Below are 24107 nucleotides of genomic sequence, written 5' to 3' on the forward strand. Positions count from 1 at the left end.
CTATATTCAAGAAAGAAGGCGAATCACTGGTTTACAATGCACCACAGCTTGCAGCTACTCATATATTGGAAGACAACCATCTCAGGAGTCAAATCCAATCACATTACGACAAGGATGCCACAGCTATACGCATACGCAAGACAATAGAACCAGGATTCACGATAGAAAACGAGATCATATACTTCCACGGAAAAGTATACATTCCTAGTCGAATGACTAAGGAATTCGTGACGGAACAACACGGGTTGCCGGCACATGGACATCAGGGAATTGCGAGAACATTCGCAAGATTACGGGAAATCAGTTACTTCCCACGAATGAGAACGATAGTTGAAGAAGTTGTTGGAAATTGCGATACCTGCATACGGAATAAGTCCTCTAGACACGCTCCGTATGGTCAGCTCCAGACCCCAGACATGCCTTCTCAGCCATGGAAGTCCATTACATGGGACTTTGTGGTCAAACTACCACTCTCAAAAGATCCTACTACAGGAATTGAGTACGATGCGATACTCAATATAGTAGACAGGCTAACGAAATTTGCATATATGATACCATTCAAGGAAACATGGGATGCTGAGCAACTAGCATATGTGTTCCTTAGGATCATAGTAAGCATACACGGAGTACCAGATGAGATAATCTCGGACAGAGACAAGCTCTTTACCTCGAAATTCTGGGCTACCTTATTAGCACTCATGGGTATTAAGAGAAAGCTATCAACAGCCTTCCACCCACAGACAGATGGTCAGACAGAAAGGACCAATCAGACAATGGAAGCATATCTTAGATGCTATGTAAATTATCGACAAGACAATTGGGTAGAACTATTACCTATGGCTCAGTTCGCATATAACACATCGGAAACGGAAACCACAAAGATAACACCAGCACGCGCTAACTTTGGATTCAATCCTAAAGCATACCAAACACCGATACCACAAGAAGTTAATGCCGAATCAGCAATAATACAAGTCGAACAACTAAAAGATTTACAAGAGCAGCTCGCTCTTGATCTAAGATTCATATCATCCAGAACGGCAGCGTACTACAATACGAAACGTAGTATGGAACCTACGCTTAAAGAGGGGGATAAAGTTTATTTGCTACGAAGAAACATCAAAACCAAAAGACCAAGCAATAAACTCGACCACAGGAAACTAGGACCATTCAAGATTGATAAGGTAATAGGAACAGTTAATTATCAATTGAAATTACCAGACACGATGAATATTCACCCAGTATTCCACATATCCTCGCTCGAACCAGCACCACCAGGAGCGCCAAATGCGCCATTCACAGAAATCGAACCAGTCAACCCCAACGCCATATACGATGTTGAAACAATACTAGATTGTAAATACGTCAGAGGCAAAATCAAGTATTTGATCAAATGGTTGGACTACCCACATTCGGAAAACACATGGGAACTCAAGAAGGATCTCAGCTGCCCTGAGAAGTTACAGGCATTCCACCTGAAGTACCCACGTCTGCCAACAAAGCCTCGAGCTCGGCGTCAGACAACGGAGGCAATGAAGAATCGAAGAAGTCGAAGGAAGAAGAACCACTAGGAGTGGGTGCGGCTGCGACATTTGCCTTCTCCTTTTCCACACGTTCCTTTTCCAGTCTCTCCTTTTCCTCCAGAGCGTCAAGCTCTTCCAGCGTACGAACGTCACGACGAATCATTTCTTTCTCTCGCTTTCGCAGGAAAGCCTGTTGTTTACGTAAACGAAGGATCTTAGCCATGGCCTCTTCCTCTTCTTGACGAAGGCGCTCTTGCTGGCGATCCAGAGACTCGTAAGTCGACATAATTTCAGGACCAGGAACACAATGACCTTTTTTATTACGGATACACTCAGCGCAACGTCTCGACTCAGAGGTATCAACCAAACAACGACGGTCAGAAATAATACACGGTAAACAAGGACCTCGCTCGATACCAGAACGTTCAACTCGACGGGCTAAGGAAATAGCGGAGTGCACAGAGGTTGATGGTACTGGTGGCATACTGTAAGAATAAAACAAACACTCTTTGAAATAATATATCAACGTGGGGAACCCCGCTATATAGACGCTTGGGACAAGCGCTAGTCTAGGAAGGGGATAGTGTTACGGAGGTACCCGCACCGCAACATGGATTATAAGATAAACCTAAGGCCTTGGTGTTGGAACCTACGAAAACAGCACTGTAGGGACAGTTGAATTGAAGGGTAACGAAAGATAGCGGTAACCAGATAAGTAATCAGTGATTAAAAGATAGGTACCTATCTTTTGTTGTTACCTACCCTACAGTGGGCACAGGGTAAGCAGCAGTCACAGGTCGGCTAGAGAGCACAGGTTAGATAAGCGGTGGCATCATTACCAGTCACGGGATGGACATCACGTGATCAGGAAACCGACTTGTCGAAATCGGCTTTACGGTAATCGACTTGTCGATTCATAAGGTACGAAAATCTATATAAGGGAATGGGTTTCATTATAATGTAGAGCTTCGTGCTCAAGAACAATCATTAGTTTCATTACTATAGTTACGAGAATTGCAACCAGTTACAACCTTATTGAATTCCTACTTGAAGTCTAGTCTAAACCACCTCGAGAGATCTCTAGACACTTCCACGTGACCCTAGAGGCAGCTCCCGTAACACTTTGATCATGTTAATCAGAAAAGATTAAGGAAGTTTCGAATGGACTGTCAAGGTGTAGAAATCCTTTGAAATGCTTAAACAGGTAATGGTCGAGGAGTTAATATTATTGATATTCGATTCTGATAAATAAATTATAGTGGAAACGAACTCCTCAGATTTTGCTATAAACACAATATTAAGCTAATCAGGTTAAAATGAGAAATAGTAATTAATTATATTCTACTTTTAAAAGTTATTACCAACTAAATTGAACTACGAAATATATAATAAAGAATTACTGGCAATAATCGATGTATTTAGAGAATGGTGAGTATATTTAAAAAAAATCAAAATATATAATACAGGTATATACGGATTATAAGAATTTGGTTTATTTTATTATAACGAAGTAGTTAAATAGATGATAGGTTAGATGGTTGGAAATTATGGTCAACTATAATTTTAAGATTTCATATGTCAAAGGATTAGAAAACGCTAGAGTTGATGTTTTTAGTTGAAAATTAGAATATTAAGAAAATAAGTTGTACGAATTGTACACTATATTTAAGAAAGAAGGCGAATCATTGGTTTACAATGTATTATAGCTTGCAGTTACTCATATATTGGAAGACAATTATCTCAGGAGTCAAATCCAATTACATTATAACAAGGATACTACAGTTATACACATACGCAAGATAATAGAATTAGAATTTACAATAGAAAACGAGATCATATACTTCCACGGAAAAGTATACATTCCTAATTGAATGATTAAGAAATTTGTGACAAAACAATATGGATTACCGGTATATAGATATCAAGGAATTACAAAAATATTCACAAGATTACAGGAAATCAGTTACTTTTTATGAATGAGAACAATAATTAAAAAAGTTGTTGGAAATTATGATACCTATATATAGAATAAGTTCTTTAAATATGTTCCATATGGTCAACTTCAGATCCTAAATATACCTTCTCAGCTATAGAAGTTTATTATATAGGACTTTATGATTAAACTATTATTCTCGAAAGATCTTATTATAGGAGTTGAGTACAATGCAATACTCAACATAATAGATAGATTAACAAAATTTATATATATGATACCATTCAAAAAAACATAAACTACTAAACAACTAGTATATATATTCTTTAGAATTATAGTAAGTATATATGTGTTACGGGAGCTGCCTCTAGGGTCACGTGGAAGTGTCTAGAGATCTCTCGAGGTGGTTTAGACTAGACTTCAAGTAGGAATTCAATAAGGTTGTAACTGGTTGCAATTCTCGTAACTATAGTAATGAAACTAATGATTGTTCTTGAGCACGAAGCTCTACATTGTAATGAAATCCTGTTCCCTTATATAGACCTTCCTGCTCTGTTAACTCTTGAGTCGATTGTCGAAAGCCGATGGTCGAGTTTCGAAAGTCGAAAGTCGAAAGTCGATTTCGATTGTCGGCTTTTATGGTCACGTGATGCTAATCCTGTAGTTCTTGTTATCCGTCGTAACAATATGGAGTACTAGATGAGATAATCTCGGATAGAGACAAGCTTTTTACCTCGAAATTCTGAACTACCTTATTAGTATTAATAAGTGTTAAAAGAAAACTATTAACAGTCTTTCACTCACAAACCGATGGTTAGACAGAGAGGACTAATCAGACAATGGAGGCATATCTTAGATGCTATATAAATTATCGACAGGACAATTGGGTAGAGTTATTATCTATGGCACAATTCGTATATAACATATTAGAAATGGAAACTATAAAGATTATACTAGTATACGCGAACTTTAGGTTTAATCCTAAAGCATACCAAATATCGATACTATAGGAAGTTAATGTCAAATCAGTAATAATATAAATCGAATAATTAAAAGATTTATAAGAGTAGTTTACTCTTGATCTAAAATTCATATCTTTCAGAATAGTAGTGTACTATAATACAAAACATAGTATAGAATCTATACTTAAAAAGGGGAATAAAGTTTATCTGTTACAACAAAACATCGAAATTAAGAAACCAAATAATAAACTCGATCACAAAAAATTAGGATTATTCAAAATTAATAAGGTAATAGAAACCATCAATTATTAATTAAAACTACTAGATATAATAAATATCCATTTAATATTCCATATATCCTTATTCAAATCAGTATCATTAGAAGTATTGAGTACACTATTAACAGAAATCGAACCAGTCAATCCGAACGCCATATACAATATCAAAACAATACTAGATTGTAAATATATTAGAGGTATAATCAAATATTTAATTAAATAATTAGATTATCCATACACCGAAAATTCATAGGAATTAAAAACAAATCTTAACTACCCTAAAAAGTTGAAGGCGTTTTATTAGCAATACCCGGATTTGCTCAGAAAAAAGAAGAATCCATTAAAGCCAGGATTGAAGGGTCCAAAGAAGAAGAGTTGAAAACAAAGGAACTATTGCTAAGATCAATAGCAAAGATAGATACCAATTCCTTTTCCTTCTCTACATATTTTTTTTTTAGTAATTCATTCAGTTTATTTAATAAGCGAACACTATAACAAAGTATTTCAAAACCCCGGTTACAAAGTGTCTTCTGTTTTTTGCGAATTTCTATATGATGATGAAAGGCTTCCTGTTCTGCAAAAGCAGTAGCTTCCTTTTTGACCTTAAGACGAACTTTCTCTCAAAATAGAACATCCTAATTAGAAAGAGAAAGACCAATAATATCATATTTCATAGAATCAAAGCAAACGCACTCTCCATAACATTTGGATTCAGAAAATGTATGGCATTATAAACTATTCTTTTCATAACAAGAACAAGGTACTATAATATTTCTTTTGTCTTTGATTTTTTAATTTAAACAACAACAATTAAATATTGAGCGAGAATCACTAATAATAGACATAATAAAAGGAAATAAAGAATCATTATGATATGGTTATATAGGGAACACATAACTATATAACGCTCAAAACAAGTGTTAAAATAAAAAGAGGATAATGTTACAAACGACACAACATAAGCACGGAACTGGGGTACTAAGTCACGTGGTTGGCTCAATCTACCTCAATGAAATAAACACTAAGCTATAAAAGTATAAACAAATCAATACTAAGCCATACTGATCATACTAAGCAAGAAGGTTTATATAAGGGAATGGATTTCATTATAATATAGAGCTTCGTGCTCAAGAACAATCATTAGTTTTATTATTATAATTATGAGAATTGTAATTAGTTATTAACCTTATTGAATTCCTACTTGAAGTCTAGTTTAAACTATTTCGAGAGATCTCTAGACACTTCTACATGACCCTAGAGGCAGCTCCCGTAACAAAATATTAAAAAAACCCTGATTTTAGTATAATTTTGAAGTGGTGCACGTACTGATAAACTACGTTATAACTTTTTCTGTTTTCGGAAGGGTAATCGTTCTCGCCCTTTTCCCTTCCAGAAGAAAATGTAAATCGATCTTGTCGAAGAGTTACTATAATTCTCTTCTGGGGAATATATCGATGCCGAGATCGGAGGTCAATCCATGTGATCATGTTTGTTGACTCTGATCACGTTTTTTCAAACCCAGATCTCATGCTGTGAAAACTCGTCACGGCGACGACGACATCCTAAAGTATTATACTGTAAACAATACTGGATGACTTCTTCCCCGTAGATGTAACATCTTACATCCTCACATTCTTGCAGAAAACATTTGATCGCTTTACCTTATTGAGGTTCGGGGACACCGAGAGACTTTCCAACGCCCTACCTGCATGCAGATGATTTTCTCTCACTCCGTACTCTCACAACCTCCATGTTCCTTCCCCGCAATTCTACAATTCATTGCTCGATCACATCGAGTAAAATAGCAGCCTTATCTGTATTACTTATCTATCTTCTATCTTTATCGACACTATCACCGTCTCGGTGAATCCACCCGACGTTGTCAGATAACGATGTGCTTGTTGATAGGTCTCGCTAGGGATGATCAACAGCTAATATGATACACCAATCTCTAGTCTATCCGCGATCCAACGACTAATAAAAATCGTTCTAAATCATGCGGAGCTTATGATTTGAGAGGATTCAAAGAAATCAACAGGGACTCCAGCCATCAATCACTCATTCACATCATGAAAACGTATTGATCTGGGCACCAAACGCAAAAATGGTTCATCATATGAGATCATGATCCTGGATCTTGCAGCGTGGGGTCTGGCTTGCGGCCCTTGCCTTTGGACTAATTGTCTTGGTTGGCGAAATGTATCTGCACGGGAGAGGATTCAAAGATAAGAAGCAAATGTAGATAATTCACTTACATGGCAATATGAGGCCAGGTACCTTCCTTCTATTGGGGGAATTCGAACCGGTCAACTGGGACAAGAAAGTAATAAACTTAACCCAAGTCGACAAATCGACCGACCATTTGGATCTAGTCTCCTGTGCGTTTATACTTCTTCTTCACATTGTGTAGGGATTCAAAAGATTTTTCTATGCAGCTACAGAGAAGGAAAAAAGATTTTAGAAGATCATAAGCCGAGAAAGATCATAGACGGCGTCCAAGGCCCTTGCTTATCCAATAATCTATATAATAGATGCAATGCCCGCCTTCAAATTTGGAGGTGAAGAAAACAAGAACACTACCAGTACTAGACCAGACGACGAAAGCACGCCGTTGATTTCTACCAGTAGTTCGTCGAAGAGCCAAGAAAGTGCAACCGGTACAACGTTACTTCATAACCCCTCTTCTTCTTCGCAGGCTAGAAATACAACGACCTCCTCTTCCAAACGCCTCTCTTCCAGACGCCTCTCTTTATCCTCTTCTTCAGATATTCATTTCAGAGATATTGTATTTCACTCTTCAGACGAATCGGGCGGCTGGTTCCTTGATTTCATCATGGAGAAAGCTAAGAATACGAGGATTGGCTACTGGGCCGATAAGTTGGCCGTAGAGGCCGAACCTGGATTGACCAACGCTCAACTCATGTTAAACAATCATGATTTGAAACCTGGTAAGTACTTCTGAATTTGTAGGAGTACTCAAATACTGATATCTCTTCTAGTCGAACCAGAACGTAGACAATGGGGAACCTGGAATTTCGTAGGATTTTGGATCGCGGATTCTTTTAATATTGTGAGCATGCCTCCAAGAACCTTTTCTTGCCCAGAAGTAAGATTCTAACATTGCGACCAATTAGAACACATGGATGATATCATCGAGCATGATTGTTGGCGGATTATCGTGGTGGCAATCATGGCTTTGTGTATGGATTGGATATTCAATTGCAGCCTGCTTCATTGTTTCCACGGCGAGAATCGGCGCTACTTATCATCTTTCCTTTCCCGTTATTGCTCGATCGTCTTTCGGTATTTGGGGTGCTCTGTGGCCTGTGTTCAATCGTGCAGCCATGGCTTGTATTTGGTACGGAGTGCAGGCTTGGATTGGAGGAGAATGCGTTCAATTGATGATCGCTGCAATTTGGCCATCGTGGCAGCCCGATGGCAAGATTCACAATGGAATTCCTGACTCTGGAACAAACACTGTGATGTTTGTGTCATTCTTCCTTTTTTGGTTTTGCTCGCTTCCAGCAATCTGGTTTCCGGTCCACAAAATTCGCCACCTATTTACGGTTAAGGCATATGTGGTACCAGTTGCAGGCCTCTCATTCTTCATCTGGGCTGTAGTTCGCGCAAAGGGCCTTGGTCCAATCGTCAAACAAGGAAACACAAGCCATGGTAGCAAGTTGGGCTGGGGAATGGTCACGGGAATTATGTCCTCTATCGCCAACTTCGCAACTCTCATCGTTAACGATCCCGATTTCGCGCGTTTTGCACAAAAGCCCAGGGATGCTTTCTGGTCACAACTCATCACGATTCCTGTCGGTTTTGCCGTTACATCTTTCGTCGGAATCATTGTCTCCTCATCTTCAACCGTCATCTTCGGTGAAGCCATCTGGAATCCCCTTGATCTGCTCCAATCATTCTTAACCGAAGGAGGGTCCGGAAATCGCGCCGGTGTATTTTTCATCGCAACTGCATTTGCTCTCGCCCAACTCGGTACCAATATTGCCGCCAATTCCGTATCTGCAGGTACAGATATGACGGCTCTCCTCCCCCGATACATCAATATCCGTCGTGGCGGTTATGTTTGCGCTCTCGTCGGTCTCGTCATGTGTCCATGGAATCTTCTCTCAACCTCCAACAACTTCACCACCTACCTGTCCGCTTACTCCGTCTTCCTATCTTCCATTGCTGGTGTCATCATCTCAGATTACTACTTCGTTCGTAAAGGCTACCTGCAAGTTCGAAATCTGTATTCCGCCAAGAAGACTTCTCCATACTACTACACAGCAGGTATTCACTGGAGAGGTTACGCTGCTTACATCGCTGGTATCCTCATCAACATTGTAGGATTCGTAGGAGCAATTGGTAAGAAAGTTCCCATTGGTGCAACATATATCTATAATCTAAATTTCTTCTGCGGATTTATTGTCGCGTCAAGCGCGTATTGGATTCTATGCAAAGTCTTCCCTGTACCCGCTACAAGCGATGTATGGATGGAAGTCGGAGATGAGATTGATGATCCTAGTATGGTGTATAATGCGGAGGAAGGAAGCGAATTTGAGGAGTCGAGCAAAGGTGGACGGGAAAACGTCAAGATCATGGGGAGTGGAAAGAAGAGTGATGTGGATTTAGAGGCTTGAGAATCGAGAGGTCTCCGTTTGAAGTTTGAGCGTGGGTGTTCAGAGGTCATGAATTGTAGCTATGTATGTATGTATGTATAAATGTATGTATGTATGTATGCATAGATTCACATCACATTATGAAACTATGAGATCCATCGAATATCATGGGTATAACGGTACTCATAAAGTAGAGAGCAGAGAGACGGTAGAGGAAGTACCTATACATCGCTACCTTGACTCGATTTTGAATTTGTTCAAAAGAAGTCTCTCACCCGACTTTGATATTTACTGGTGAACGCGTACCGGGTTGATTAATTTATCTCAGTCGTGGGATTTCTCAATCATTGGTCCAATTTGTATGGCCCACAACAGTCTCAATATGGATAAATCCATTACAAGTAAGTAGGTGGGCATCGTACTTTCATCTTGTTCTCCTCATACTTTTCTCGAATGGTTTCATCGAAATTGAGGTGGCTAAGAGCCGGCGGTCCGTCTACGCCGTCTCGTATGGATTGACTCATTTTACACGTTACAGCATCTTTCCAGTACCGGGTAGCTATACTGGTGTAGTATTTGACAGCACGTCAAACAATGACAGCACGTCAAACAGTAGTTGATAGATATGTTATATTCTTGAGGTTATATTCTTAAGGTTATATTCTTACGGTTATATTCTTACGGTTATATATCTATGGTATGATGTGTAATTATCAGCGTACACTACACTACGGAGAATTTAAGACGGGAAATTGCACAAGGGATTCGAATGGTGATGAGAGATGGCGACAACTTACTAATAACTAGGAGGGTGAAGAGGTTCAGTTCATTTCATTCACAATTGCCGGCCAGGAAGCACTGGGGGGGAGCAATAAGTGTGGGGAAGAGGCGGAATTTACTCCTGGTGAATCGTGATCCTTGGTGAAAGTTTGTCTCGGTCAAATACAGGGTTTCTATTGGCCCTCCCGGTGAACTTTTAATTTTTTTGAAACTCGTGAAAGGGGATATTGGAAGTTACTGATGTTATGTAACCTTAAAAGCCCAAGTGTGAGAACAGTGACGTCATTGAAGTGAATGCGGCCGCCTGTCACATCGCATTACCTACATCTCACAAACATGACTTTCAATCCACCTTCAACGCGACAATGTAACATCAGTCAGTATGTGTGGAAGATACGCTTTGCACCTGGTAAGTTATAAAACACAACTGTCTGGTAAAACCCTTGCTGATGTTATTGAAGCGACCTTCAGAGGTTCGCCAATATCTCGAAAATGAGAATATGCCGGTTGAGGAAGCGCCTGATGATGAAGGTGATGGCACACCGAGGCAAAGTTTTAATTTTGCGCCGGGATATCATGGTCTCGTTTATCGGGCTAATGTACCGGATTGGGGTGCGGGATCGAGACATCACAAGGAAGGTGTCGATGAGACTGAAAAGAGATCCGCCCCTGAGCCAGAAACTACTAACCCGGATGGGACTGAGCAAGAAGAACATACGAATGAGGCAGTCCAGTATAAAACTCCAAAGTATGAAATGGGGCTTGATACCGTTCTGGACGAAGCGTAACCCGGATTATGGATCGATGATGAAAACTATTAATTGCCGTGACGATTCTTTGATTGAGAATAGAGGAATGTGGAATACGATGAAGCAAAAGAAGAGGTGTGTTGTTGTTGCAGAGGGGTTTTATGAGTGGTTGAAGAAAGGAAAAGAAAAGATTCCTCATTATATCAAGAGGAAGGACGGTCAGCTCATGTGCATGGCGGGGCTTTGGGATGTCGTTCAATATGAAGGCTCGGATGACAAACTTTATACTTACACCATCATCACGACGAGTGCGAATAAACAGTTGAATTTCTTACATGAAAGGATGCCAGTTGTTCTTGACAACGGTTCAGAAGATCTCCGTACTTGGCTTGATCCAAAAAGATCATCATGGACAAAAGAACTCCAATCTCTCCTGAAACCATACGAAGGAGAATTAGAAATCTACCCAGTTAGCAAGGAGGTGGGAAAGGTAGGCAATGATTCTCCTAATTTCATTGTTCCAGTAGCAAGCACGGAAAATAAGTCCAATATTGCCAATTTCTTTGCAAAAGGGGGGAAGAATGACGCAAAGGCATCATCTAAGCCGTCACCTAAGTCTTCGGATGCAGTCGCACTTCGGAAGATCCAAGAGGAAGAAACAAAAGATACACCAATCAAGCAAAAGCATACAGATACAGATGGTCGCAAAACTATTGATCACAATGGATCCGAGGATAATGCGCCATTACCAGTGCCCAAAGCAGAGAAGAAACAAGGAATAAAACGCGAGCTTGACGATGTTGATACTGAAGAGCCGCCCCAGAAGTCAATCCGCGTTTCTGCAAGTCCCGAAAAAGATTCTCCGCCTGTGGCGTCAAATAGGAAGACTAGAAGCGCTACTAGCAATAATTATGGAAGCCCGAAGAAATCTTCTGCTCAGGAAAAGGGAAGTCAAAAGATCACGAATTTCTTTAGCAAATGAGATTAAGAAAGGCGTCCCTGCAACGTGACTCAGGGGGTACTTGAACGTGGCGAGATGGAATGTAATTTTGTGCGGGTTATTTACCGCAATTCGGTAACTGAAGATCGTGTTCTGGAATTGGCAGGTAATTTGATATGTCTGAACGTATCAATTCCTGCGCCAAGAATTGAATCGAGCATTTCCCCTTCCACACACGACATTTTTGAATTTGGCGAATTAATGGAGCTGCAAGATGGTCGATCCTTACAGGCGGGTAATAATGCTAAAAGGCTTCTTCCATAACTTAATTGGATCATGAGACGTTGTACAACCTTACTGAAGTTATTGTGCAACCGAATTTCAACCTAAAGTTCCTTAAAGAACACATAGTTCATGGAGGATAATATGTATAGAGTATAGTCTATTTCAAACTCGCGGAAGCAAATATACACCGCCAGTGAAGCTTTTATTGCCATCATTATAGTTTTCCTGTACGGAACTAATTTTCCACGTATGGCCAAATATTGAAGTTACCGTTCCGATACATGATGATGCAGCTGCTACTCCACAGAACATATGATGCGAATAGCCTTCCATGTCGTATTTGTCTAGAGGAGTACTATTGAATGTCGCACATGCACCCTGAATATTGCGGGGTCCCCAGATTTCTAAGCGTACTAAATCGTCTATGGACGGAAAATCTACGAGTGTGCAGACCCACCAACCTGAGTGTTAAACAAGCTTCATCTATGTTGCTTGGCGTGTACAAAGATACCTTGATGCGCACTTTCTTGGCTCGCTCGATGTTGCGTTTGACTTTGCTGGATGAATCAACAGAGAGGAGTGTGGTTGTTGTATTGTGATGAGGGAGATTCTTCATTCGTGGAATCGAGGGTGTCTGAAAGCGCCGTCGATCGTGAGCGGATTTGATGAGCATCAATGGATACGTTTTCCGTGCTGAAAGCGTTCCGTGAACATTTGCACGGCTGTGGTTGTACTGGCATCGAATCGACTCAAACCTCGTTTGATGATATGGGGGTTGAACGAGGAATCTAAAATATATAAAGGAGAAGAAGATTCCATGAAATCCTCATTCTTCACAGCTCACTCAACTCAAGGCAAAGAACGAAATTGGCAGCTCTACAATCAATCTCTCGAATCGATCTTTCTGCAACGAACTTCCTGAGTATCTGAAAATGAAGCTCTCCATTCTCTCCACAGGACTCGCAGTCCTTGCACAGTTTGTCTCTGCTGCTCCAACACCAACTGAAGGTGATGCTATTGCTGAGCGTGCAAATGTCGCTAAGAGAGCTGCTATCACCGATGTTGCTACTACCGGTTTTGCAACTCAAAATGGCGGGTAAGTAATTCCTCAATATCGCCTTTGTGCCTTTCTAACAATTTTTCAGAACCAAAGGAGGAGCAGGTGGTGCAACCACCACTGTTTCTACACTTGCTCAATTCACAACAGCAGTAACCAACGACGCAGTTGCAAGAGTCATTGTCGTTAGCGGTACCATCTCTGGCTCTGCTCAAGTCAGAGTTGGATCCAACAAGACGATTATTGGAAAGAAAGAAGCTAGTATGTTCTCTTCTTATCTCAGATCTTAGACGGTACTAATGACTTTCTAGCACTCATTGGAATTGGTCTTTATATCAATAAATCCACAAATGTCATTGTGCGAAATATCATTAGTCAGAAAGTCCTGGCTTCCAATGGCGATGCTATTGGTATCCAAGCAGCAAAGAATGTTTGGATTGATCATGTGTTCGTGCTTCCCAAAATCTAGAACAAAAATCGAAACTAACTTACTTCCAGCGACGTCTCCTCCGATCTCACCCACGGCAAAGACTACTACGACGGACTCATCGACGTCTCCCACGCCTCGGACTGGGTCACCATCTCCAACTCCTACATCCACGACCACTTCAAGGCATCTCTCATCGGCCATTCCGACAACAACGCCGCAGAAGACACCGGACACCTCACCGTCACTCAACACAACAACTACTGGTCCAACGTCGGCTCCCGCACTCCCTCTTTCAGATTCGGAACCGGTCACGTATACAACAGCTACTTCTTGAATGCCATTACCGGTGTCGACACCAGAGACGGTGCGCAACTCTTGGTCCAAAGCAACGTTTTCAAGAATGTCAGTCAGCCAATCGCTGCGCTCTACAGTGATGATACTGGGTATGTTTTTCTCTCTCTTCTCCTGTTCACATCTCCTCGCCATATATAAACATACTCACACAAAAATTATAGATACGCAAACGCATTCGACAACGATCTCGGCGGATACACCAACACAGCCCCAGTCGGTAAATTGACCACCACTTCCCTCCCATACTCGTATTCCTTGTTGGGTAGCGCAAATGTCGTTGCGGCTGTTGTCGGCTCGGCAGGTGCTACTTTGGCTCTGTAAGAGAGCTTGCGAGCGAGTATGTAAGCGAGCGAGTCCGTATGAGGAGCTCAAGGTGTGTGGAGAGTGGAAAATGATGGGCTAGCTGGCTGGTGGCTTGTGGATTGATGCTGCTTTTTATTCTTGTGGATAGGTAGTTTTTGTTGGTGGATGACTGAATGGATGGAGAGGCAAAGAAACGTACATAGTTTGAAAATACAATCGTTATATTCTGTGCTGTATAGATGACTTGACTTTGTTGAGCGCTGTGTTTTCGTATTGGTGATTGGGTATTGGTAATGTTTGGCAATCGTCTTGCTTTTGGGAACTTTGTAATTGTAGTTGCAGATTTACAAATAACTAGCTAGCTACGTTATTTTCGAGCTTGAATATTCCCCTTTTCAATTTTTTTTTTGTTCTTTTTTTTTTTTTTTTTTTGGAAATCAATGTAGAGTCGAGTACTCGAATAGTAAGTAAGTAGTACGTAGATAAAAATTGTATGATCAAGAGAAAAAGATCTCATATGTCGCGTGGTTTTTTACTACGGGGTAAATATATAAGTATTGCGTGGGATAATATATGCTTCTTCGGACATCTATTATGTATCCTCTAGCTAAGTTATAATATATTGTTATAGATATATATAACTTTCCTTGCTTTGTATCTGGATAGATAGATAGATAGATAAATAGATAGATAAATAGATAGATAGATAGATAGATAGATAGATATAAGAATAATATATCTACCAAGTATTCATATGAGTATATCGTGATTGGTTAGGAAGGATTAGAATTGCCTGTTCTGATTTATGATTTATGATACATGTGATATCTGAATTGGAAATTTAATACATCTCTGCTGAGATTCGTAGTTGATAGGAGTACGGGGGTAAGTGGATGGGAATTGGTTCGGGTGATTGATATAGGGGGGTTGTTCATGGGATACAATGATTAGCGAGGTAATTATCTTCAGATACGAGCGCAAGAACTAGAACTAGAACTGGGCATAAGTCTGACAATAGGAGTGCGAAGAGGGAGAAAGGAGTTTAAATTTTCTACTCGAGGAACTTTATTTCTATCTGTTCTATCCCAATATTTTTACCCCCAAGCGTCTCTCCAATCCCAAACTTTTCTTTCCAGAATCCAATCAGTCAAAACATTCTAGCCAGACTCCAAATCCATACCCTAGTCATCCAACCCGGTCTAAAGCCCCTCTTTCGCTAGCATATCCGCAATATCCAAATAAAAAGCAATCGCATTAAACTTCCTCACATTCCCCGTCAACTCCCACACCAACCACCTCAACCTATTCGTCCAATTGATCAAATCCAAATGACTGACATCCACCAAAGTCCCCTTATAAGTTCCCCAACGACTACTCTCCACACTAACCAACCCATCATTTGGCCCCTCAACTTTCTGCACTATCCCATGACTCTTCCGAAACGCACTCCACAGCTTCGGATCGCAAGTCGCCCCATAGCTAAAATATCGCACACTCTGATCATCCGGCGTCTTCGGATTAAACTCCTCACCCATATATTTCCTCGTCAACTGTGTAAAAGCCCCCGTACTAATCCCCACCTCATTCAATTTCTTAATCAACCCCGGTATCATTCCATGCCACCAACTCTCATCGAAACAGTAATCCGCAAACGCGCTTCCCCGATGCGGCGTCGCAATCGTCGTCAAACTCAGCACTTCCACATTCGGCGGCTGCAACCGCGATATCATAAAGCGGGCATCTAATCCCCCCATACTATGCGCGATAATGTTAACACTCTTCCCATTCGCCTTCGCGGCAATATCTTCCCCCAATGCCGCGGCGCGTTCTTCGATACTGCCGGAAGCGGGTACAGAGGCGATGATTACCTCGATGCCTTTTGCGCGAAGAGCATTCGTGATACCGCGCCAATATTGTACTGCGGGGAGAAGAGTGCCCGCAATGCGAACTTCGTCGAAACCGAAGAGGCCGTGTGCGAGAACAATGGGATGCTTAGGTGTAGCTAACCTCATTAGTTCCTTGTTTTACATTACATCGAGGAGGCATGCGAGGAAAAATACCATAACAATCTCTAATTGTAGCAAAATCATCCTCAATCGCCCTTCCAATATCACTAACCTTCGGATCCGCATTTCTCATATCCTTTTCCTTCTCATGTTGTCGAACATTCGACGTGTGGATTCCCGCTGCATGAATAAAAGATGTACGTGGTTGAGGAATACGTTTCTGTGAGGTATGGATGGCTGAATTATGTATTTGTATTTGGGAATTTGTCGTTGAGGTAGAAAGTTTACGGGGGCGGGCGGTATTGAAGGAGAGCATTATAGGTCGTTTGGCTCGTGGTACATTGTGAGATAGACATCTTATCGATGCTACACGAGCGACCTGAAATGTCATAATTGGATATTATACATTGAGTTTGGCTAAAAATCATTGCCATCTTGAAGAAAGTCGAGGTGGAAGGAAGAAGATGCTTGATAGTGTTCGCGGGGCTAGATTTTTGTTGGTAAAACTAGTGACGTAGATGGAAACATGTGATTGGCCTTGAGGAGCGGGACGGGCGTTTGCTAAAAATAGTCGCATTAGACGCATCTAAAGTCAAGATCAATATCAACATTATTATCAGTATCCACAAGGTTGTATACGATTCCTAGGTATGGAGTCTTCAGAATATTGAGCACATGTTCTGAACCATAATGCGAAACAGAGGATATCTTTGTTGTTAATCGCAAGCTAGTCTATACACAGGTTATCATCAATTGCCTCTTCACCACAACAGTAACTTCAATATAACTCTCATCATGGTAGAAAACTAATAGTCTTCACTACCACAACCATCTCCCCTTACAATTTCCCATTGCTCAACCCCCCCCCCCAAATAAACTCAAGATTGAGTGCCCGCCCTATTTTGGTCCTTCAATACGTTCAGGTACAACAGGCTTAACATCGAAGACTGCCTTCAATAGATCCGATACAACCTGACTCTCCCCCTTCTTGCCTGCTTCCTTGATCTCCTTCAACTTGATCTCAGCATCCTTGTTGGCATCTTCTTCTGCCTTCTTGTTGCCGCTCGTGTGCTAGATCCAACATGTTAGTACCCCAAATCGTTCCCAGCTAGAATACCCTCCCCATTATCCAGACACAACATACCTCTGCCTCGAACTTCTTGAACTCATCTTCCTTTTCCTTTCTATACGCATCGATTTCCTTCTTTGCCTCGTCTCTTGCTTCCTTTACACGTTTTGTGCGGTCTGCATCCCTATCAGCATTATTCCATCCTACAAACACAGCGTCTTCGTAAATATCAACTCACATTCTCTAGCTGTAGGTAGAAATATTAGCATATAACTTAAACTTTACCAACACTCTTGAATTCCAACTCACCTTTCTGAACAATCTTCTGCGCATCTCTCTCTGCCTAACCTCTCAATTAGTATCTCCATCCTCCTCTCATCATCCTAGAGCCCCAAACATACATCAAGCAACGTCTGGATACCCGCCGAATTCTGTGCCGACTATTACCTCACAATTAGCAAATCACTCATAACCCAACCTCCATTCCATCCATGTCCATCTAACGTAACCCCCAATCCAAATCGTCGGAGTAAACATACCATCTTCAAATCCGACTGTTCTCTGCACAAACAATACAATAAGTTCAAGGTTTCTTCTCTTTCAAATATCAATCGTGTCTTCGAATCGTTATCAGCGTCGCGCAAGAAGAAAGTGGAGAGTTAACGTTGGATTTGGGGTGGTTCAAGCTTAGATAGCTCCAACAGATGCAACAAGCTCTCCTGGTGCAGTGTAGATACCCCGGTCCGGCAACTTCCGTCTGCGCCTATTGCATCGATTGCAGCTTCTCAAATCACTCCACCATTCTAGAATTTATAGATATTCGTCTCGTTCTCACTGAACATTACATATTTGTAGACATTTTGAGTTGCTTCTCATAATTCATTATAAGGCGTGCCGACAAACCAACTCAATGTCTCGCCCAGCAAAGTTAACACTCCTCGGCACTTCACTCTTCGCCGCCGGCACTATAGTCTTCGTACATTATGCGCAGACGGCCGAGAAAGCTGTATGTTCTGCCTCTCAATTCCCCTCCGTCCTATTTCCAGTCGCTGCACATTTATTAAACCAATGCACAGGCAATGCACGCAGGCGTAATCCGAGATATGGAACAACAGCGCATAAAAAAAGAGCGCCAGTTAGATTTCGATTTGCAGCGGGCGATGGAAGAAGAATATAGGAAGGTGCAGAATGTTAGTGATGGGACTACGAAATGATATACCTCTGCAACTTCAGACAAGTATAGATGTTATGTTTAGGGATTACGAATTATGGTACTCGTTTGAACAATGAACGAGAGATGTATATTACAAACATGGGTACACGGCAACAGAAGTTACGGATCAATATGTATGAGTAGGAACAGGAAGTTATAGAGGGAGTCCTAGAGTACATCTAGCAATCAGTTCTATGATTGGAGCATGTAGGCATGGATGGCATGATTTAAGGAATATATTAACTCCTGTACAAATGGACCATGAAGATGATTCGATATGAACTTCGAAGAGAACTTTCACAAAAACAAAAGAGATCAAGCCACACCATCGATCAGATTATCAGTTATTATCTTGTTCTTTATGCCTAAAGAAAAATCTTAATATGATACAGCAGCACCATCCAATTTCATGATGTGCGCCCAATATAATGCTTTTCTGTGCATCTTCAGCACCATGACGTAGAATATTTGGCAGAATATTTCTGCAAATGAGAAACGCAACCAAACTTCTTCATCCTATGCAAATAATTTGAATGCCCCTTCTTAATGGTCACAATCTTTCTTCCCTCCCAAACGCCACGATATGCAAAGATTTCCCCTGCCCACGAAATTCATAGTCTACCCCCATCCAGTCGTAATTAGATCATACAAAATCAGCGCACCGTAATGCCAGATCTCTTTGTGAACATTCTTGTGGCAATATTCATTGCTGCTAACTCTTGGAAAAGTAATTTAGCGGCATACGGGATGTGAATTTGGGAAATCTTTGTCTTGTTCTTGCAAGGACGACATTCAAAAGAACCGGTATTGATTTTACTATAAATAAGTCAGCATAACTCTTTTTATTCTTCAAATGGCACATAAACTTACGCAATTGGTGTCATGAGTCCACAGATATCACAGATATGAACTCTGAAAGCATCTGAAACCTCAAACAATCTCTCCTTCAAGAAAGCACTAGCACCGTGAGAAATCATACAATCACGTTCCATCTCTCCGAAACGAAGACCACCATCTCTAGCACGACCTTCCACGGGTTGTCTGGTTAGAATTTGTACGGGTCCTCTGGCACGTGCATGAATCTTGTCGTCGACCATGTGACGCAAACGTTGATAATATGTGGGACCAAGGAAGACTTGGGCCATCATCTTACGACCAGTGTGACCATGGTACATGATCTCGAAACCACGAGAATGGTAACCATGTGCACGGAGAAGCTTAGAAACAGAATCGACAGTGACTTCGGTAAATGGTGTAGCATCACCCTCAAGTCCACGCAGAGTAGAAACTTTACTCAATTGACACTCGATCAAATGTGCAATTGTCATACGAGATGGAATAGCGTGAGGATTGATGATAAGATCTGGAACTACACCCTCTCTAGTGAACGGCATGTCCTGCTGCATATATGTAATACCGATAGTACCCTTCTGTCCGTGACGCGAAGCAAATTTGTCACCAATTTGAGGGATTTTGGTAGTTCTCATTCTGACCTTGACGAATCGAAGACCTTCGGCATTGGTGGTAATAAGTACTTGATCAACAAGACCACTCTCGGTACTTCGAAGAGGTGTTGATGCATCACGCTTGACATGAGCTTTTGTGCGCTGACCCATTTCCTCAGAGTCGGGAGCAATTGGTGCAGTCTTTCCGATAATGATATCGGCACCAGTGACACGAACACCAGGAGCCACGATTCCATCATCGTCAAGTTTGTCATATGTACCCTGCTTGAGCTTAAGAGTATCGGATCTGTATGGCTTTTCGAATTGTTCCACAACATTCATACCAATACGCTTTTCTTGATCGGTGTAGGCCCGATAGAACAGACTTCGGAACAATCCACGATCAATGCTACTTTGGTTCATAATAACGGAATCTTCTTGATTGTAGCCAGAGTAACACATGATAGCGACAATGGCGTTTTGACCTGCGGGCAGTTCTCTGAACTTTAAGAACTCCATAGAACGTGTAGTGGCGAGAGGCTTTTGAGGATAGTATAAGATGTTGGCCATAGTATCCATGCGCACATCAAAGTTAGTGAGGAAAACTCCCATAGCTTGTTTACCCATAGCGGATTGATAACAGTTACGAGGAGACTTTGTAGCAATAAAATTAGCATTGAATGAATAAATTCATTGAACTTAAAGCTTACCTGATTGTGATCCGGGAAGGGAATAATGCTTGCGCAGATACCCAAGATCATACTTGGATGAATTTCACAATGAGTCCAGACATGGGCAGTTGGGTTGATAGGTGCCTTGACACGCTTGTTCAAATCACCACTTTCATCAGGACGAATTTGATAACCAGCCTGAAGTTGTCGAGAGATGTCCAGATCTTCAGGTGTCATAGTGATCATGACGGTCTCTTCTTCCTCGGCGTCCAGATACTCAACCACACCATCATTAATCAAACCTTGGAATCCATAGTATCCGTTTTTTACTTTCCCAATCTTATCCATGTTTGCTGGTAGCAACTGATCATCCTCCAGACGGCGAATGTGATCCTTATTCAACACCAAGTTACCTTTGTTGGCGCTGTCAGGATCATTGTCAATAACCAATAGAGGTCTGCACACTCGTCCTGCATCGGTGAAAATCTTGAACTCTCTGTCACGAATTTCTCGAATGAGTGAAACTTCGTGAGAGATCAAGTGTGATCTACGAAGATCTTGGACACATTTGACCAAATGAGCAGGATCTCGATGAATACCAACCCAAACACCATTGACGAAAACCTTTGTTGCATTGGGTGCTCGGAGTGGTTCATACTCCTCCAACACTTCCATGTTTCGTTGAATCATGAATTCGACGATTGGATCACTTGGCGTACCAACTGTAACGTAACACATCAAAGCCAAATTCTTAACCAAACCACAAGCTTGACCCTCGGGTGTCTCTGCCGGGCAGACCAGACCCCAATGAGTATTATGCAGTTGTCTAGGTTTGGCGATCTTTCCATCACGTCCGATGGGTGTATTGGTTCGGCGCAAATGAGAAAGCGTTGAAGCAAAGGTATATCTGTTCAACACTTGAGACACACCAGCGGTCGAACTTGCTGCCTTCTTCTGATCACCCCAGTTACCTGTGGCCAAAGAATATTTCAGACCGTTCGTGATTGTTGTGGATTTCACACCCAAAGTCAAATTAAACTCTCGGTTGTTTTCCACGCAACGTTGCAAGTATCTGTACACATCTGTTGTCAATCTACGGAACAGATTTCTGAACAACTTTGCAAGTAAGGGTCCAGCCAAATCTAAACGCTTCTTGCCGAAATGATCTCGATCATCAGTCTCCCGACGACCAAGAGCGCATTGAAGTAACTTATGAACCATGTAACCCAAGAAGAATGCCTTTCGGGTTTCGCTACCTTCCTTTTGAGAGATATGAGGAAGCAGCTCTTTCTGCATGATGTCGCGGGCATATTTGATACGCTTATCACGAGTCAAAGATGTACCGTTACCACGCTTTCCAATGAAATCGAGGGCAACTTCACGATCTTGGATGACGAAAGCTTCCTCAATACAAGGCTTCAACATCTCGAGCATTTGGGTATCATTTCGATCGTAACAGATATGGTTCAAAATGTCTTCATCAGATACAACACCAAGCGCGCGAAAGACGATGGCTATAGGGATGTCTGCCTTGATATACGGTAAAGTTGACTTGACAGTTTTACCAAAACCTCCTCGGTTGCTGTCACCTTTGTCGTATAGTTTGATTTGCAATGAAGAAATAAGGCGCGAACCCTTCTCCAAAGCACTTCGAATTTCAGCCAAGTAAGACACTGCGCTGTTCGCTGGCTTCTTGAAGACTTGAACAATGTTGGCGGCACTACGCTCTTGGGCGATCAGAACCTTCTCACTTCCGTTGATGATGAAATATCCTCCTTGGTCGTAAGGGCATTCGTTCCATCCATAAAGTTCGTCTTCATCGAGACCCTTCAATATACAAAATTCCGACTTCAACATCATAGGTAATTTTCCGATATAAACTTGTTCTGGAAGTGGAGCCCCTTTAGGGCCTTCTGGATCACCATCCTCATATTCCCAGACCAATCGTGTAGGATGTTCTCCGCCATTCACCATCTCAGCTTCTTGTTCGTCATCAAGCTCGTTGAGAGGAACAGGACGCTCTACAGCGACTTGAGTACTCTTCGTCATCTCTATATAAAGAGGACTTGAATACGTGAGATTTCGCAAACGAGCTTCTTGTGGTAACATGACTTGTGTACTTCCATCACCTTCGGTCATAGCCGGTCGAGATAGCATGATGGTACCGAACTTGATTTCATATCGACGGAGTGCGATAGGATTGTCGTGGGACGAAGGTGGATTGTTTTGATCGAGCGTGAGCTGTGAATTTTCTTCGACAAGCTCTTGCATCGTAGTTTGGACGAATTCATCGAAAGAATCGAGTTGCTGCGAAACTAGACCTTTTGCTTCGAAGAAAGAAGAAATAACCGTCCAGCAGTCCTCTGCCGTGATACCTGCATCCTCCTCTCCATAATCATCATATTCATATCCCTCTTCGTAATCAGCCATGTTGTGTGAATTTGAACTCCACTATCTGTATGCAAATCGAGTTGAGATCGGAAGGTTGATGGAATGCGGAGTTGTAGTTGGAATTGTCGCAAAGGCAAAGTTGAGAGCTGTCGCCTCAAACAAAAGATTGGCGCGTCCCCAGGACCAAAAAGGACCTCAAGAACAAAGAAACAATAGCATAAAGATCATACAAAAATTAGTTGAAGAGATTTGAAGACTGGCACGATGATATAGTTTTGTTGACGTTGAGGCTCAAGTTTCAGAATTCAAGGTGAGATTAATGAAGGTACAGAAATAGTTCGAGCTGGACGAAGCCTTTCAAAGAAGTTGCCCAGGGCGTATAAGCAAAAGTGTAAGCCGTAGAATTGCAAATCAAGCTTAGCTTTTTGAGACTAGCGTGGGGCTCGGATAAACTAATAACCAAGCCGAAGAACACCCCTTTACAGTATTGTATTCTCTTACGAGCTTTGTTGATGCATTCACCACTTGTCTAGTGATTGTTTGAGGAGTTCTAGAACTGAGCATCTAATTCTCAAGAAGACTACGAGTTGATCTCTTTCACAGTGTATTCCTCAATCTAAGAAGCCTTATTACCTGCATATTCTCAATATCTTGACATGATTGTGCTTGATTTCTTTGTTTGTCGACCTCAAATGGTGAAGAGAAATAATCAATCCTGTTGATGATTTTCTAAACTTTAGGACTGGGTTTGCATAATAGGAACAAGTTTGATTGATTACTGGAGCTTATACAGTTGCTAGAACATTATATCTAGTTGTCAGTATCAAGCCTCACTGGACCGAATATCATGAGTGGTGGAACATACACACATACGCTCGTAGTACCACATTCTTATTGCACTGATACTTCTTGAGTGGACTCTATATACTTTCTAACGTTTAAAGATATCCCTTTCCTCTTCTATACTTATCTTTCATTTGAGCTTTGTGCACATCTATCATTGTAGATTCAGATTATACAATACTTCTACATTCACTTAGATACTGTTTGTCTCTTGCCTCTGTATTATTTCATCTCTTCATCATACACACGTACATTC

The 24107-nt window shown here is 41.4% G+C and overlaps 7 protein-coding genes across 7 annotated transcripts; 4 read left to right on the top strand and 3 right to left on the bottom strand.

Annotated features, from left to right (window-relative positions):
- Nucleotides 1–7232: 7232 nt before the first annotated feature.
- EAF01_010393 (uncharacterized protein) lies at nucleotides 7233–9336 on the top strand (the record flags this gene model as incomplete). Its single annotated transcript, XM_038918650.1, has 3 exons — nucleotides 7233–7644; nucleotides 7696–7766; nucleotides 7831–9336. The coding sequence occupies 3 exons, from the start codon at nucleotides 7233–7235 to the stop codon at nucleotides 9334–9336; spliced, it is 1989 nt and encodes a 662-aa protein (XP_038765875.1).
- Nucleotides 9337–10477: 1141 nt separating this feature from the next.
- Nucleotides 10478–11826, top strand: EAF01_010394 (uncharacterized protein; the record flags this gene model as incomplete). The annotated part of the gene is given in 3 exon segments (XM_038918651.1): nucleotides 10478–10504; nucleotides 10557–10828; nucleotides 10845–11826. 3 exon segments carry the CDS (start codon nucleotides 10478–10480, stop codon nucleotides 11824–11826), a joined length of 1281 nt encoding a protein of 426 aa, XP_038765876.1.
- A 1175-nt stretch (nucleotides 11827–13001) lies between these two features.
- On the top strand, nucleotides 13002–14231 carry EAF01_010395 (uncharacterized protein; the record flags this gene model as incomplete). The annotated part of the gene is made up of 5 exons (XM_038918652.1): nucleotides 13002–13165; nucleotides 13215–13387; nucleotides 13438–13573; nucleotides 13625–13999; nucleotides 14072–14231. The coding sequence occupies 5 exons, from the start codon at nucleotides 13002–13004 to the stop codon at nucleotides 14229–14231; spliced, it is 1008 nt and encodes a 335-aa protein (XP_038765877.1).
- A 1181-nt stretch (nucleotides 14232–15412) lies between these two features.
- Nucleotides 15413–16610, bottom strand: EAF01_010396 (uncharacterized protein; the record flags this gene model as incomplete). Its single annotated transcript, XM_038918653.1, has 2 exons — nucleotides 15413–16215; nucleotides 16274–16610. The coding sequence occupies 2 exons, from the start codon at nucleotides 16608–16610 to the stop codon at nucleotides 15413–15415; spliced, it is 1140 nt and encodes a 379-aa protein (XP_038765878.1).
- Nucleotides 16611–17116: 506 nt separating this feature from the next.
- Nucleotides 17117–17830, bottom strand: EAF01_010397 (uncharacterized protein; the record flags this gene model as incomplete). The annotated part of the gene is made up of 6 exons (XM_038918654.1): nucleotides 17117–17290; nucleotides 17364–17464; nucleotides 17527–17535; nucleotides 17598–17631; nucleotides 17690–17728; nucleotides 17828–17830. The coding sequence occupies 6 exons, from the start codon at nucleotides 17828–17830 to the stop codon at nucleotides 17117–17119; spliced, it is 360 nt and encodes a 119-aa protein (XP_038765879.1).
- A 132-nt stretch (nucleotides 17831–17962) lies between these two features.
- On the top strand, nucleotides 17963–18834 carry EAF01_010398 (uncharacterized protein). The gene is made up of 2 exons (XM_038918655.1): nucleotides 17963–18294; nucleotides 18365–18834. The coding sequence occupies exons 1-2, from the start codon at nucleotides 18199–18201 to the stop codon at nucleotides 18500–18502; spliced, it is 234 nt and encodes a 77-aa protein (XP_038765880.1). The 5' UTR covers nucleotides 17963–18198; the 3' UTR covers nucleotides 18503–18834.
- A 320-nt stretch (nucleotides 18835–19154) lies between these two features.
- On the bottom strand, nucleotides 19155–23047 carry EAF01_010399 (DNA-directed RNA polymerase II subunit RPB2; the record flags this gene model as incomplete). The annotated part of the gene is made up of 3 exons (XM_038918656.1): nucleotides 19155–19317; nucleotides 19372–20600; nucleotides 20657–23047. The coding sequence occupies 3 exons, from the start codon at nucleotides 23045–23047 to the stop codon at nucleotides 19155–19157; spliced, it is 3783 nt and encodes a 1260-aa protein (XP_038765881.1).
- Nucleotides 23048–24107: the final 1060 nt, after the last annotated feature.

Source organism: Botrytis porri (assembly GCF_014898465.1).
Source record: "Botrytis porri strain MUCL 3234 chromosome Unknown BPOR_016, whole genome shotgun sequence".
NCBI classification, from domain to species: Eukaryota; Fungi; Ascomycota; class Leotiomycetes; order Helotiales; family Sclerotiniaceae; genus Botrytis; species Botrytis porri.

Coding starts and splice junctions, on each gene's coding strand:
- EAF01_010398 (XM_038918655.1), top strand. CDS start 18,199: ATGTCTCGCCCAGCAAAGTTAACACTCCTCGGCACTTCACTCTTCGCC. Junction 18,295..18,364: donor CGCAGACGGCCGAGAAAGCT/GTATGTTCTGCC, acceptor ACCAATGCACAG/GCAATGCACGCAGGCGTAAT.